Here is an 18122-nt window from a genome sequence, read left to right as displayed (position 1 = left end):
AGGGCTTCGTTAATTAATTTATGTTTGAAGTATAATTAATAACATAATTTTTGATAATTACTATACTTTTTCTGCATTAGGTATACCAAAAAGTAAAAATGTGAAAAATGTCCATTAAATTTTTAAATTTGGACTAGGAGGTCCATTGAGTCCATAATAAGAGTACCTGCATGTCAAATGTCATGGCTAGAAGGACAACATTTTTGAACATTAAAGATGTACAAGCAGATACAATAAGTAAGCATACTCAAACAGTTTCTATTGTTTGGATAGAGAATTAATTAATTCAAACAATAGGATAATCATTTTGGAACACTCTCTGCAAGGAAACAATTAAAAATATTATAACCATTTAAAACCGGAAGTGTTAGACGTTCATTTCAGTACCAAGCTATATTTAACCTCCTTTTAAATGTATTTCATTATCAATGGAGCAGCTGTTTAGTAAATGTCTAGACACTACTATTTCGAGACTAATTTTCTTCAAATACGATTGCATCAGAATTAATTGTTTCATTTGAAACATATATAAGTGCTTTAAAATTTGAAATGTAATTGAATTGGTGCATAGTATATTATCACGTTTTGTCAGAGAAATTTCAATATACAGTATCCAAAAATGTTACGGGACCTTACGCTTGTAGTTTTGACTGTCTTCATACGCTTTCAGATGTCTGATGGACAAAATGCTTTCGTCAATAATGACAATCCATTTTCCTTTGGAGCACCAAGTTTCTCAGGTAAGATATATAATTTTTACCTTATAGAAAATTTGGCAATTCACGAAAAATCCTGTCTGATATTCAATTATAGTGAATTCTTCTACAATATAATGGATAATAAGAAATCCCGTTATAAGCAATGTATATTATTAGACGAATTGCTTCAAGTTTCACATGTTATAATTATTCATATTGCTAGCCAAATGTTAAATATTTTAATTACTTTTTATTGTGATAGTGCATTTGTTCTGATGTCTTTCTTCAAACTGTGCAATCCGAGAATTATTGCACGAATTCTATGTTTCGTTGCACCTAATGCAACAAAATTTAGCAAATAATTATTTCTACAGAAATAAATGCTTAATAAGAGTGGGTTTAAAAAATCTTTAATACATTTTTTTATCAAAATATATTGAGAATTTAGAAATTTTAGTGTTAATTCTTACAAACTTAGGGGCATATCATTACGCAAAACTGTTTTAATAACATATAAAAAAAATCAAAAATTAATTTTTGAGCAGGATTAATTTTATTTCTTTATATTTATTTTTCTAATTTTAATCAATTCTTCAAAATCAATTTTTGAAACAATTTGTAGGACTGATTTTTATCTTTTAAAAGAAAATCAGTTTCATTGTTTCACAAAATTTTTCACTCGCTTGGTTTTGCCAAGGTAATAAAATAAACTGCTGTTTTTGAAATTAGAGGAACTGCTATTAAATACAGAGGAAAATTTTAATTTATCATTAATTAACACGAATAGTTTTATAGATTAAAATTCTCAGTATAGATTTTATGAGCAGAAAACAGTTATGTTCAAATTGCAACAACTTATAAATTTAAAAGGGCAAACACAATATACAAGAATCAAAATTAGAATATTATGACTGAATAAAATTTCTCATCACAGTTAGAAACTACAATTATTTTATTAACTTAATTTCGCTATTAATTTTATTTTTTTAATCAAAAACTGATTAATTATGGTGCTGTATTGGCGAAAATTCACAGAACACATTAAAGTAGATTTTAATCAGTTTATTGTTAATTATATGAATACCATAAATCATTTCTTAAACTTTTATTTTCTTTTAGAAGAAAGTTTGATAGTTGTGTCTTAATTGCATACCATTAGTGAATTTTAGAATTGCAGAAAATATATCGTTAATAGTAATTATAGTTATTTTATATTTACCCCATGCATTAGACGAACATTACTTAAGGACGAGTCTATTAATGCCAAATATTTGATGATTAATCACTGGCATGTGGTTAATAAAAGAAGCTACCGAAATATTTCTTTTATTGCTTTACATTCCGTATATTATCTCTACATTTACATCCACTGACTATTTTTTTTATTTCTCTATTTATTTAATTTTTTTCATCTCTAGCATAAAGGGGCAAGTAGTTACACAATAATAATAATATTGAAATTAAACTAGATAAAGTATTTTAAGAGCAAGAAACTAGGCTAGTTCTGCAATGTTGGCTAATTGTATGAAGTTAGTTTTATAATGAAACGAAAGGAATCGAATATGCATTTTGGGCCTTTCACTTTTTATAAAAGGGCCAAAATTCTTTAAAGTTGTACAGTTTCCGCGACCGCATGCCAGTTTTCATTTCTCTTTTTCAGTTGTATCTTTGAATTATAGAATTTTATTCCATGGTCTTAATAAGCAAATGGGCATTCTGCCAACGGACTACTACGTGTTTGTGAAAAATTAGGTGCAAATCGTAAAGTTAAGCGATGTTTCTGACTAGAGACTCGAATTTTCGCGTCTGGTTTATTTCGATTTTGGGTCATCATGCTCACATGCACAGGAACCAACGGAGAGATATTCAGTCAATCCAATGACGTATTTTTCGAATTTGTTATAACGAGTTTCTAAATACAGGCTCAAACTTCCAGTTTTTAAAGTTACATGTATCATATACTAATATTTCCGCATCTATCTTGTTTCGGTTTTGAGTCATCAAACTTACATGCATATACACGCAGTCAACTGAATGACTCATTTTTCCAATTTATAATAAAACATAGATGTTTCGGACTAGAGGATCAAATTTCCAAATTTTAAGTTAGATGCAAAGATCATATAATAATATTTTCCAACCTGGTTTGTTTCGGTTTTGAGTAAAGATCCCCACATTTACACGCAGTCAACTGAATGACTCATTTTTCCAGTTTGTAATAAATCGTAAATGTTTCGAACTACAGGATCAAATTTCCAAATTTAAAGTTAGATGTAAGGATCATATAATAGTATTTTCCAACCTGGTATGTTTCGGTTTTGAGTCATCACACTCACATGAATACACACGCAATCAACTGAATGACTCATTTTTCCAGTTTGTAATAAATCGTAAATGTTTCGAACTACAGAATCAAATTTCCAAATTTAAAGTTAGATGTAAGGATCATATAATAGTATTTTCCAACCTGGTATGTTTCGGTTTTGAGTCATCACACTCACATGCATACACACGCAATCAACTGAATGACTCATTTTTCCAGTTTGTAATAAATCGTAAATGTTTCGAACTACAGGATCAAATTCCCAAATTTAAAGTTAGATGTAAGGATCATATAATAGTATTTTCCAACCTGGTATGTTTCGGTTTTGAGTCATCACACTCACATGCATACACACGCAATCAACTGAATGACTCATTTTTCCAGTTTGTAATAAATCGTAAATGTTTCGAACTACAGGATCAAATTCCCAAATTTAAAGTTAGATGTAAGGATCATATAATAGTATTTTCCAACCTGGTATGTTTCGGTTTTGAGTCATCACACTCACATGCATACACACGCAATCAACTGAATGACTCATTTTTCCAGTTTGTAATAAATCGTAAATGTTTCGAACTACAGAATCAAATTTCCAAATTTAAAGTTAGATGTAAGGATCATATAATAGTATTTTCCAACCTGGTATGTTTCGGTTTTGAGTCATCACACTCACATGCATACACACGCAATCAACTGAATGACTCATTTTTCCAGTTTGTAATAAATCGTAAATGTTTCGAACTACAGGATCAAATTCCCAAATTTAAAGTTAGATGTAAGGATCATATAATAGTATTTTCCAACCTGGTATGTTTCGGTTTTGAGTCATCACACTCACATGCATACACACGCAATCAACTGAATGACTCATTTTTCCAGTTTGTAATAAATCGTAAATGTTTCGAACTACAGGATCAAATTCCCAAATTTAAAGTTAGATGTAAGGATCATATAATAGTATTTTCCAACCTGGTATGTTTCGGTTTTGAGTCATCACACTCACATGCATACACACGCAATCAACTGAATGACTCATTTTTCCAGTTTGTAATAAATCGTAAATGTTTCGAACTACAGAATCAAATTTCCAAATTTAAAGTTAGATGTAAGGTACATATAATAGTATTTTCCAACTTGGTATGTTTCGGTTTTGAGTCATCACACTCACATGCATACACACGCAATCAACTGAATGACTCCTTTTTCCAGTTTGTAATAAATCGTAAATGTTTCGAACTACAGGATCAAATTCCCAAATTTAAAGTTAGATGTAAGGATCATATAATAGTATTTTCCAACCTGGTATGTTTCGGTTTTGAGTCATCACACTCACATGCATACACACGCAATCAACTGAATGACTCATTTTTCCAGTTTGTAATAAATCGTAAATGTTTCGGACTAGAGGATCGAATTTCCAAATTCAAAGTTAGATGTAAGGATCATATAATAATATTTTCCAACCTTGTTTATTTCTGTCTTGAGTAAGCGCCCCCACATACATATGAACCACATACACACACTCAGTGAAATCAATGATGCATCTTTTAAATTTGTAATAAAACCTATCGTTTCAAACCAGAGGGTCGACTTTCTAATAAGACACATCTCTTTTTTTCTTTCAAAAAAAATCTATCTTCAGAGCTAAAATTTTGTCTTAAAATTTTTTCTCCTTGGAATATTCCAAAAACACATTTAAAGCAACATATTTCAAAATTATCGTTTACATGGATAAAACAGGTAAATCCAAATATTTGATTTTCTATCTTGAATAAGTCTCAAACCTAGTGATTTTTCAATTTCTTGAAATTCAATGTTTTTTAGATTACAATATTTTTTTCTCTGTGAATATTATTCTAAAAGACAAAAGAATCTAATGCTGAATTTATCAAAAAGCAGGCACAGCACAAATAGGTCATTACGCAACTAAATGGAATTGATTCTGCTTTTTTTTTTTGTAGAACTCTATTAGTCCAATCGAATTGTAATTTAACATATAAAAAAATACTTAGCAGTAATTTTATTTTTTTAAATAGTTGCGTCGATTTTCCACCCCAAAAAAGATAAGTTTTTACCAGTATATATTATGAGGTTAGCCATGGTGAGGTGTGGAAATTGAAGCATCTGTTTTTCGTGTTTAAATAAAAAGAAATATTAATATTTTACATATTAAAAAGACTTATAAAAATTAGTTATTAAACATTATGATAACTTCATTAAGTTCAAAATAATTTTTTTTTAAAAAAATTCATTTTCAAAAAATTTGAAAAAAGTTTTTGTCATTTCACTAAAGCATACATTACGCTGATGGAAAAACCAATTTTATAAAATATCGCTCTACATTGTTTTTTTAAAAATCGATTTAGTATAAAAAACAATAGCCGAAAAAAGTTATAAGTATTTTTTTTAAACTCGCAAATAGAAAAAAAATCTTTTAAAAGTGTCGGCGTGCATTTTCAGATGATATTTTAACAGTTAAATTTTAGAAAAGGTATAAAAAATGAAAAAAAAACATTTTTTTTCAAATATTAAGCATGAAAGTATTTTTTTGATTACCACTGCGCTCAAAAGTACTCCTACTTAAAGGTTTAAGAACCACCAACTATAGAATACGAAGTTTTCTTTCTTTTGCAAATTTAATTTCGATTACTTTTTATCACTTTTTTTTTTTGAAAATTGACCATTTTAATACCACTTGAAATCGTAGATTACCATTTTTAATACTTCAAATTTTGTTTCCTTTAGAATTTAAATATAGACAAAAAAAAATCCTTTTTTTTTTAACACAAATTTTTTGATTAAATAGATGAGATTAAGATTTCGGGTGGCATTTTAATGGCCGATTTTCAGAAAAAAAGTAGTGAAAATTTGTAACAGTAAAAGTAAAAATAGTAGTGAATAACTTTTTTCGCAACTATTAAGCCTAAAACCATTTTCCGCACACCGGTATGCGCGAACATTCGTATTTAATGATTTTAACAAGCCAAAGAGGATGATTTCTTTTCTATTTCAAATTTAATTTTCATTTAAAAAAAATTGGTTATGATAATAGCATCTGAAATCATAGATTAACTCTTCCAAAATAGGATTTTTTTTATCTCTGCAAGTTCGGACAGATAGAAAAGTATTTATTCTAGTCATTTTTCGATACGTTTCTTCTGTCTACAAAGGCGAAGTTTTCAAAAATAATTACAAGTTTCAAACTAATATCTTCGCCTGTAATTTCTTTCTATGTAACATGTACTTTATTGGACTTTCAAAAATTTCATTCAATTAAAAAAAAAAAAAATTCTAAATTTCCTTTAAAAAATTTACTCCACATCTAATTAAGCTTTTCGTTTTATATCTTTAACAGCTATAACGTTTTTATTTTAAACTTGCAGTTACACTGATTTCATTGTTAATAACTTTTTATTCCTGTTCTAAGAATCAATGTTTCTTCTTTCCCTTCCTTCTTCCTGGTGGTGCAAAATTTCTGATTTATTTTCGATACCTAATTTCAAAATTTAAATTAATAAAATTGTTGATTTATACATTTTGTTAATTTTCATGAGAATTCTACTGGACTATAGAGCACAGAGGTAAGTTCTGCGATTGTTTAACCGGGATTTACAAAATAATTTTAAATGAAATAAAATAATGACATGCAGCTTTTACTTTTTTTCTGTTCAACTTGTAATCTGGATTATTTTCGATGCATAAAGCAATGGTATTTTATTCTTTTCAGATGCTTCAGATCCAAGTTTCGTACAAGATTCTATTTCTTCAGCTCTTTTGAATAGCGGAAATAATTTCCAAATTCGTACAGAACCAAGTACTTTATTTTCCCAAGAGGTATTTCCAGCATCTGAGCTTTCTTCATCCATAAGTTCTACCAATCAAAACTCTTCTACGGCAAATCCATCACCCGTTGAAAATTTTGTTACTAAATTTAATTCAGCAGTATACAATTCGAAGGTATTACCATATATTTTTGACATTAAAGAACTGTCACCAGAAGCTTTCAGCAAATTTTTGTATGATAATGTCTTTTCAAGAGGTCCTCATGTTTTCAGCAGTAATCCGCAAAATATTACCAGTATAGTATCCATACCAAACATTGACAGAATAAACACTTACACCCCGCCAATATTGTTGGACATTTACTCCAATGCTATCGCCAAGTATCTTTTCAATGAAGGAACTCTCGACTTATCAAATATTTCTTTTGCACCCAGGAAATACGCCAGAATTTTGGAAAAACGTGCCAAACGCTGCTGGAAAAAGGAAACTCCTGAATCAAAATTTTTGGCTCTGGGAGATGGTTTTATTGATTACATGAGATCTATTGACCATTTCACCACAAATACAATGAATGGTCTTGCAAATTACTTTGCCAATGAAGTGCAAAGAGTTGGAAATAAATTCTAATTATTATCTGTGAAGACAATTACTTGATGTACCTGTTGAAAAGATTAAATATGTTCCTTTTCTGATAACAAATGTTTTCAGTGTATGCTTGTAAAGTCGCCAAATGTGAGATTTATACACATTTTAAGAAGATATTTGTTTTTTGAAGCAAATTATCTCTATATATACTTGCTAAAATATAAAGAAAGCAACTACTAAAACAGTTTTATAGTTTGTAATTAAAACCTGGGAGGAATAACCAAAAGTTTAAAGCTTTTAATTAAAATTAGAGCATTATGAACCCATATATAATAAAGATTTTCTATGAAAAAAATTAAAAGTTTTCTCGAAATTTCGGACCTTGATATAAATAAAATAAAACTGTTATGCTAATAACATATAAAATAAATGTGTTTAATATATATTTAAAATAATTCTTAAAACTAATCTTCCAAACCACATTAGTTACCAAATTTTGCCAATTTTGGTTTCTCTTGATCTCTGGATTTGTTCATAAAAGGTTGAATGTCCCCCAATATTTGAAATTTTTGAAAGGAGTTTTAAAAACTCTACTTCACCATACAATCTTTATAAGCACGACAGATTCCTCCTCTATAATCATTGCACCGATTTCAAAATTTTTATTTTATATGGAATCATATGCCACCTAGATGCATTATAACTACCACCCACCGTTATCTACTACCCACCTTCCCAAAGCGTGGACAAATGCCACAAAATAAATATTTGGCAACGTCCAAGCCATAATAACTAAATCTATTTTGTCAATTTTCTGGCATGTTTAACCAATCAGAAAACTCAATATCTATGTTTGATTTTATGTTTAGTTTAAAAAGATACATTTTTTTTTATCGCTATAAGACGTAGAGCATTGTTACATAACTACTACAGTAATAATATAAATATCATCACAGATGAAAGCTAATAATTATTAGATCTATTTACCAAAATTAATCAGTTTAAAATATTTCTTAAATTTTCTTAAAGAATAAAGCTTGGGATAATTTTTTTTCCATATTAAAAAAAATATTTTACGAGTAATAACAAGAATATAAATGGAGGAAAACAATTCTATGATGATATTTTAATAAACATTGATTTCAAAACAAATAAACTTTTATTTGAGAGGGAAACTAATTAAAATATCAATGCAATGTATTATTTAAAAATCTAAATCTACAAAATAAAAAGTATTGTTTATATTCATTTCCGAAGAAGAAGTGCAAATTATGGTAAAATCTCATATTATCCAAAAGGAATTAATTACAAATTTTTCATAGAGACAAGGCATGAAATGTTACTTCATGCTTTTCAAATTCATTGCTCATTATTTTATTATACCACAAGGTAATTACATTTCCCTAACTGTGAAATATGTAATGCATTTAAGTTACAGAGATTTTTAAAAATCATTCTTTCTTCAAATGTCATAAAGAGAAAAACTTTTAATAAACATTATAACAGTTTTCTGCCATCATTCTTTACTACTAATAAAAAACAATGCTTGTGTGTATGTGTTGGCACTCTGCATGTTAAACCGCTCGACTAAGAAAAAACGAAATTAACACATGTATCGTTTAGAGAACAATAACGTGAATTTCTAAAGGTTTTTTAAAATTTTAATCAGAAACATTTTAGTCAAAATTTCAAAGAAAATTATTCTGAACAAATATATTAATTCATCTTTATAATTGTACCAATTTCAGTCCCAAGAAATTTTTTCAGAAATTTTGTATGTTTCTTATACATATTATTACTTTCTCATATATAAAGCATTCAAAGAGAAAATACAGTAATCATCAGAAATTCGAATTTGATATTTTTCTCTATGTTTCAGACTTCCTAGAGTCCAAAGAAACCCCACATTTATGGAATCATGTCGGTCTATTAACTTGTGAACAGTTAGATTGTTGAAATTCAGTTCATGGTATTTACTATAAATTTGTAAATTTTTGTCACATTTTGGATGAAATCCATTTAGAAGAAGATGTAACTATTGTTCCAACTTCCTGAATATAATTTAACACAAATAATACAAAATACAGGGGGATAGATAGACAAAATTTGGTATACAGATTCATTTTCGGAAGTTTAGATATACAGGGCGGTTATAATTAAACTTCCCCTATAAACAGCATCATACATTGCAAACGGGTGAATGGATTGCAACGAAATTTGGCATATAGACTATACACGGTATGGAACGCTAACGGAATTTGGAAAAAAAAATAATTCCAAAATGTCCACCAGAGGGCGCATTTTCCTGAAAAACATTAATTTTAACACAATAAGGGATCAAAACGCAATACAGAAACAATAGTAAAGTCTAATGGATTAGTTTCTTATCATCTTGTCATCGAACCACTTTAATAAAGACAAGGAAAAAATAACAGTACGCTTTTTAAGGGGAAAAAAAACAGTTCAGTTTGCAGAAACAAGAACAGATTAAGACGAAATTGCACAAGAGGAACAGTTTTTTATCATGTCCAAGTTGATGAGGGAAAGGTGCTCCATGTGACCACCTCATTCACCTGCAAAATTTCAAGTCGATGGATAGTGTGTTCTACAGCAGATCGTAACTGATCAGTTGTGATTCTTCGCACATGAAGCGTTATGGAGTTCTTTAAGTCATTCAACGTCGCAACAAGATACCGTCATCATTACAGCCGGAAACATCGACATGAAACATGACAACGATTGCAAACGTTTCTTATTCTAACCTATTTTGCATAAATCGTTCTCTTCTTCGCAAACATGCAAATCTCGACATTTTTTCCCCTGAATTGACAGCTTTTCCCCGGTTTCACATTTTATCACTCATAATTATAGTTCTGGATTGTTAATATTGTTTCTGTATTCCGTTTTAGTTGTTTATTATGTTAAAATTAATGTTTTTCCGGAAAATGTGCCCTCTGGTGGACATTTTGGAACTAAATTTTTTTCCGAAATTCCGCGAGCGCATATATTAAATATAACAAATTTCGCTGCGTTTCGTTCACCCGTTTGCGTTGTAGGATGCTGTTTATAGGGGAAGTTTAATTATAACCACCCTGCATATTGAATTACGAATACATTAACGGGTAGCCGTCGCTGCTTAACCTGTGCTAACAAAGCGCAATTATTTTAATATATAGAATTTGTTAAATAAATTTGTGACTGCAACTGTATTTCCACATCAAATTTTGCTTTCAATCTGACAGAAGAAAGTGTGCAAAATTTAATTTCCCGACACTTGCTTATTAACTGTATACCTAAACAATTGATCTCCAGAAACGCATGCTTTCGTAAATATTGTTTCGTCAACAGCATACTGTTAAAAATACCTAAGTGCATTTATTAGAGTGTCTTAAGTTTCAGGGTGGATACTCCTGCTGGATATCCTTAATTTCTACAATAAAATTCAAAGTTCTTTTTAAGTTTCATCCAATATTTTAATTTCATAATCTTCCTCTATTGTTGAAAATTTCCGAAGTTTCTGTTTATTATTGAAGGCTAAGACAGCCAAAGGCAGCATGTCGTTAGAAATAATATACTCACTGTTAACGCTTTTAATGGCTAAATGATGCCATTTTATTTCTTTAGGAAGGTTCCTGTGAATGATAAACAAAATATGTATTAGGCTATTAAAACTACACAACTTCATGTCTATTACTATTCGATGCTTGAAATAAATTTATTGACGAAATTATGAACAAATCAGTCACCAGAGATTTGAATGTAATTTGACTTGAACTATATTTCTGACGAAATAATCTGTTCTCAAAAGGCGATTTGTGCGAAATATTATGGTCGTAAGTCAAACGATATGTTATATATGGATGACTTTATTAAAAAAATGCGAGTTAAATTCTAAATTGAAATCTAAAAATATTTTTCTCGAAAGAGCCATTGGGGTTAATCTACGAATATCAGATTTTATCGAAATCGATCTCATATAATCATCTCAGCGAACCAACTGATCTTCAAAGTCCTCTATTAGATAACAAAAGATTTAGTTTAATTGGCTTGTAAATAGCAAAACACATTTTAAAAATATTTCTTTAATTTGTTAAGCTTTCTCTACATTTAGAGAGGTTTAAAGTACAAATTTATATGTTGTCATTAAGTTCATCCAACTTTTTCAAACTTAAAATTTATCAAGCAATAATTATTTTGAATCAGCATTACATAACTAATTCAAAATCTAAAAATTTGCAAGAAGTTTTATTGATTAGTCAATATATAAGTATATAAATATAAATATGAATAAACATAGATATACAGTAAACACATACATCGGAAATCTAGCTTACATTTTTGTGATTGGCACATTAACCCCTTAGCTGCCGAGGATAACTTGCGAGATTCGGTTCCCAGTGCCACGTATATATACGTATATAGTTGCGAGACGGATATATACGCCAGGGGCAGTTAACACATTGATTTAGGGAGACGTATATATACGCCCGCGGTAGGCAAGGGGTTAAAGAGAAAATTAATTTCTCGCCACCCTGAAGTTAGTTGCTATCAAGATATACTATCAAAGAATTCACTTGGAAGAAGAAAAAACATTTAAAGAAAAAACAAATCATTTAATTCGATAAAAAAATAATTTAAAAATTAAACATAAATACTAACAACAGGATTTCTAAAATAAGTGTATATGAATTTTGAATAAAAAAGCCATGATTTTTATGTATTAGTTTTAAGAAGTTCTTAAATCCATGACATGTTTATAGAAATATAGAGTCATAAATGTTTTCCTGAAAACCATAAATATTTTCCTATCTTGTGAAAGAATAAAAATAAATGTTATTCTATTCCATAAAAAACCCCCATTTAAACAGAGAAGTGAAACATTAACATCAGGTTTAAGTAAAAGAATGCACTAATTTTGATTTTAAAAGCCATCTTTTTTATCAATTAGAATCTTAAAATCTATTAAATTTTTGGAATAAGTTTATGAAAAAAATAAAGATAATAAATTAGTATTTCAAAAGTTTATGTGAAAGAATAAACACAGAAAAAAATATTTGCTCAATTAGTTGCTAAATTATTTAAACAGAGGGTTAAGCATATATAGACATTGTTTTGAATCTATGTGTCTGGAGTTTTGTATATTAAAAATTAAAAAGCTTTTAAATCCAGGAATTAAGCATTTATGAAAAAAAGTTAAAATAATATATTTTTAATTTAAAACCCATAAGACGAATTCAGTCGGAAATTCAACTCAAATCTAAAATTTTTAATGCAAAATCTCTATTTGCAATAATTGGAAGCAGCAAAATGTTTGAAATTATTTAATTTTATTGTCAATCATATATTTTATTTTTATTTATTTACGCAAAAATGCGTGTGACAATGCAGTCAGTGAGCGTCAAGTTTGATCCCAAATATAACACAGATTTAAAATTCTAGATATTATGCTAATTTTTATGTCTAGCTCACTGAATTATTAAGTTGCAGTACTGAACAGAAAAAATTTCTTTTGAAGAATTTGCACCGAAATATGACAACACAATTATTTTCTCGTATGAAAGGCATGTTCAGTTTTCATTCATCTAATTAATGCTTTTCATATTCACGGACCGATAACCATAATTAGTTCGAGAAATTTTATCATATCGAAAGCTTGGTCTATCTCATTCTTTTTTTTAAATATCTATTTCATAAACAGGCATCATAAATAATTGTTTAATTTAGTAGAAATATAAATAAGACACATTTAAATTTTGGTAATAAAACTCTCAAAGATGAGTAAAAAATATATCTTCATAAAAAACAGAAAATACAGAATATAAAAACAAAATCATATCAATGTACAAACTTTATTGATAGACATGTTTTGCAATTCCTTACTATACAAAAAAAGCTATGAAATCTAAAATACATTTATGTACAAAAAATCATATAATTTTTTATGTACAAAACTTATTTATACATAGAAAAAAACATGAATTTATTATGAAAAAAAAGTCATAAAAATTTTTGCTACAAATGATTATAACATTTTTGATAATAGAAAAATTAGTATTCGTTGTCGTCACGCTTTTTACTGGAAATGTAAAATTCTTTAATTTTAGATACTTTTAATTTTAATGTCAATTATATAATTCATTTATTATTTCAATGAGAAACCGCGTTCTATTATTTAAGATATGAATTCTGAAATTGAAGAACATTCTTTCAGGTACATAAAATTAATACAAAATTCGTTCAGAAACCTGTTTGCCTCTTTTGCAAGATCTGCCATAAAATTAAAAATGAGAGTTTCCGAGATTTACTATTTCTCCCATTTTATGTATTTTCCCAAACCAACAGAAATCAAACAAATCATCAAATAGAAGTAAATTGCCACGTACATGCAAGCTTTAAATTTAGAATTTTATTTCCTATAAATGCTTCAATGCTCACTTCGTATTTAGCAAAACCGCTTCTGCAGCAATAATGTATCTTGCAATAGTTTTCATTGTTCTTTTCAGAATTTCATTTGGATTAATCCGGAATTCCGAATTGGATCAGCTGTTCCTTGATTTGAATGACAGAAATACTAAATTTTACCATGTTAAAAATACAGGGGAATCAGATGAAATTGCGCAAAAAGAGCCGATTTTCATCAGTTTTTTAAAAACTGATGTTCGATCCGGGAATTTAAAAACTTCGCCAGCTTTCAGTAGCAGTGTCTTACAAGATCCTTTGAATGGTATAACTGAGAAAGCAAGTAAAGTGATATCAAAAAATATTTTGGAAGATACTTTGGAAACTGTTGCAGAAGTAAGTGATGTCTTAAACAACAAAATCCAGGAAGATTCTTTAGAAATTATTGATGAAAAAGTTGGCAAATCCTTATCCGGAGGTATCTTGGAAGAACCTCTTACTAGGAAAACAAGAGCAGCCATACAAAGCAAGAGCACAGAAATTCCAGAGATAACTGTTGTTGCAAATGCAGGTAAGGGCTTCCATTTGTAATTCTATGTATTTATATGAATATTTGGTTTTTCATAATAATGAAAGAATTTTTTTAATAAATGGATGTGGAGGGTATAAGTATCAAAAGATTTTATACAGAAAATTATTTATTTTAAAATCGATAATCTGATCTTAAAACCCATAAAGTGAACATTAAAATTGAATAAATTGGGCTTTTATGGGAATTCTTTTAAAAATAATTAGTGTTGCTTATTTTTATTCCGTAACTTGAAATAACTCATATACGTTAATTTTTTTCAATGCCAAAGATTTCATAATTTTTAATTGGAATTTTTGTTGGTGAAAAATAACAGCCCGTTTATTTTCTCCATGTAATAGCCATTTTTGACAAATAAAACCTATGATAAGTAAATTCTTATGATTTTTCTACCTGTGATAAGCATATTTTTTATGTCTATTGATTTTAGTATTTTCACTTGTTTATTAAGCCTTTTGCTTATAAAGACACAATTTTGTAATCCATTTTAAAAATATCTTGATGAATAAAATTTAAAATTTTAATCATGTGCGTATTCTTGATTGGCAATACATTAATTTAAAACATTCTTTTAATTAAATTTTAATATACATATTTAACTTTGTTTAAATAGGCAATTTTAAAATAATTTTAATTCGAGATCTTATAATATTGGCTTTGAAATTATAAAGAATAAAGAACATATATGGATGAATATAGAATAGAGGAAATTGTCAAAAAATAAAAAGTAGAAAATAATTAAAATGAAAAATTCGCCATTTTTACTAAGCTAATAACTTAGTTCTGAAAATTCTTATTTTCATTCTTATTTTAAAAAGCCAATTTTTTCTTAATTTGCCATCTTAATTTATTCCTATCTCAGAATATTTAAGTATATATTAGAATATTAAGAATATTAATATCAAATTTACAAATAAGCAATAGTATATACATATAATGGATAAATGTTTTTATTACAAAATATTTAGTAGAACATTTTACTGTAATATTTGCAATAAGAAGTAAAAAAAATTCTTATTCTTTCCTATATTGAATTGAGTTTATCCTTTTTCTCGTTAGAAAATTAAATTATTTTGTAAAAATGTTGATAAAAAATTTCAAAGGTTGCTACACTTTACAAATAAAAAAATGTTAAATGCCTATATTTATGACGTATTATGAAATGAATTTAGTGAGATGTTATCAATGAAATTTCTTCATTTTTAGAACTTTTTCCTGAGTTTACTGCATTTTGAACACAAATAAAATTCTCATATTTCATTTCTGTTGAAAAAATTAGTAAATAAAAAAATTCCTTTTATTATGAGGTCAAATTATCCTCTGCACGCAATATTTTTAGAGCTGGATGAAGGAAACAGATGCAGCTGTAAGAGCGTGACAAGTTTATCCAAGGTTCCTGCGGTGTTTATATTTGTAAATACCGTTATTAAAACTATCCAGTCTTCAGAATTGCTGACCATACTCTTCGACATCACCGACGCTACACCTGAACAATTTGGACAGTATAAATGCAGGTAAAACTTTTGGAAAAATACAGTGTTTTAGGAAATGTTGTTCAACAAAAGATTTTACCAATAAAATTATTCTATAAGTTCGAACAAAATGGAAAAGATATTCAAATAGGTCACATTAAGATCAAATTTAAAGCGAAAATAATTTTTACTATGAACAGGACAGTATAGTCCTAGAATGAATATGAAATTGTACTTTTCAAATTTTAAATTTATCACAAATTGCACAATTGCTATTGAAACTGCAGGATTTCTAGAAACAATTTCTTCATAGATTGAAATAATTGTTTCTCTTTTTATTTCAGTGATGCAATTCTAATTTCATGCAAAAAAAATTAATTCATTATATTTTATTAGGTTTGAAATGTTGTGTAGATTATTTAATATTGCTTTCTGTTTAATAAGAATATATTTCCATTATTATTGGAGTATTCCTATTAGAATTTAATTTGAAATATAATAATGGGTTTATATATGTGATAATATACTTCGTGATTTAACATTTTATTTATAAGGGTAATTATAATTCTTTAGATATTTTTTAATCTATACTGATATTGACTGGTGTATCGGTTAGCATTATAAAGACTTTAATCTGGGTGTGCGTTTGTCCACAGCGTATTGTCAAGTATTAACTTTATCAACCTATTTCTATTTATATCTCATCATTTTAGGAATATCATTTAGTGAAAGCAGTTTTGCTTTGTAAATATGTTTCTTTTTCTTATTCTAATTTCTAAAAGCAGAAAGAGAAAACTATTTTTCTGATAAATTAATCGAATCAAGACTTACACAAAACGTAGGATGCTATTCTTTATTCAATCAATTATATTACCAAACTGAAAACAGACGTTGTGAAGTTAACATAGCATAAAACTCCCTCCTGTTAAATAATAACAAACTACATGTGTGTATGAAATCATATTACATTACTTATAAAAATCTAGATGACCAAGCTTTGCCCAGCAGTGGTTTTTTTTAATAATAAAATCGTGTTTTTTCGAAAAAAAAATATTTAGATACGAATCACATGCAGATTACATAAGAATATTTTTCAGTCTTTCCTACATATGAATTGGTCATTTAAATAAAAAAAATTATGAATACATTTAGTTTAACATGTTATTCGAAAGAAAAAAGCTCAACTCGAACTCAGAATTCCTAAAGCACGAGTCAATTATGATGTTGTGACGACTATACTGTATTTCTCGACACTTCGAAGATGAATATGCTTATTCTAATAGCAAGTTATATACTTACTATTAGAAGTATTTAATATTAGTTATATACTTAATATATAAGTTAAGTTTATAGTTGTGTGTGTGTAAAATCGCGTTTTCTCGGAAAAAACACTTATATAGATAAATTTAAAAAGGAAAACCTTATCTAAATATAATAAATTTGATCCAAATCGTTGCAGCCAATTGTAGCTTTAGACTCCAACATGAGATTTCTATCTTCTGAAGTCTTCTCTTTTGTGACAATTTTCTTTTAAATTCCGAAGAATAAATGTGCAAAATTTATTTAAATACAGAAAAATGACGGTTAAAGAAAATATATCTCGCTTTGTAAATATGTTTCTATCGATTTCTTCGATTTTTATATAGATAAATAAATTTTCAATTTTGTAAGCGTAAATAGTGTACCCTGTTTGTTTATAAGAAATTCATTTTTTTCCCAATATCAAATTATGTTTTCAGGTTTATTGCAGACTTCTTCCGGAGACGTGGCTTCATTAATGCTAATATAATCGCCGCTTTCGCCGTACGTCCCATCGCCAAATACTTTGATGTCCTTCTGCCGGAGACGATGATGCAGGTTTACGCCAATTACATTGCCAAATTCCTATTTGCTGAAGGAATCCTCACTGCTGATAATGCAGAAAAACTAGCTATGATGTTGTATAGCAAATGGGAAGAAAGCGCCAAAATCTATAAAATAAATTATGAAAGCGGTTACACTACTAAATTTCAAGCTATAACAGATGGTGAGACTGGTTTCCTTCTATCTTTTGGAGAGTTTTCATATTCAGAATCATGGGAGATATCTTTCTACTTTGCTCACGAATGGTTATTGGCTGCTGTGGATTATGGAACTCTTAGAGATCTCACCGAATAAAACAAAATTTTTCATACATATACAACATAATTTTTTTTTGTTCCACATTATTTTTTCACATTAATAATTCGATGAAGATAACATATTACTATTAATATAACATAACACTCTACCAT

General features: G+C 28.2%; 3 protein-coding genes across 3 annotated transcripts in view; all 3 read left to right on the top strand.

Annotated features, from left to right (window-relative positions):
- LOC129976590 (uncharacterized) overlaps window positions 1–18122 on the top strand; it is a 466684-nt gene that overhangs the window by 345082 nt on the left and 103480 nt on the right. The gene's annotated exons all lie outside the window — the stretch shown is intronic.
- On the top strand, window positions 446–7450 carry LOC129976588 (uncharacterized). Its single transcript, XM_056090227.1, has 2 exons — window positions 446–740; window positions 6749–7450. Exons 1-2 carry the CDS (start codon window positions 620–622, stop codon window positions 7429–7431), a joined length of 804 nt encoding a protein of 267 aa, XP_055946202.1. The 5' UTR covers window positions 446–619; the 3' UTR covers window positions 7432–7450.
- Window positions 13819–18113, top strand: LOC129976587 (uncharacterized). The gene is made up of 3 exons (XM_056090226.1): window positions 13819–14359; window positions 15717–15891; window positions 17589–18113. The coding sequence occupies exons 1-3, from the start codon at window positions 13858–13860 to the stop codon at window positions 18004–18006; spliced, it is 1095 nt and encodes a 364-aa protein (XP_055946201.1). The 5' UTR covers window positions 13819–13857; the 3' UTR covers window positions 18007–18113.

Source organism: Argiope bruennichi, chromosome 7, assembly GCF_947563725.1.
Source record: "Argiope bruennichi chromosome 7, qqArgBrue1.1, whole genome shotgun sequence".
NCBI classification, from domain to species: Eukaryota; Metazoa; Arthropoda; class Arachnida; order Araneae; family Araneidae; genus Argiope; species Argiope bruennichi.
The sequence above is the reverse complement of the archived record's forward strand: the minus strand, read 5'-3'. Positions and strand labels throughout refer to the sequence as shown.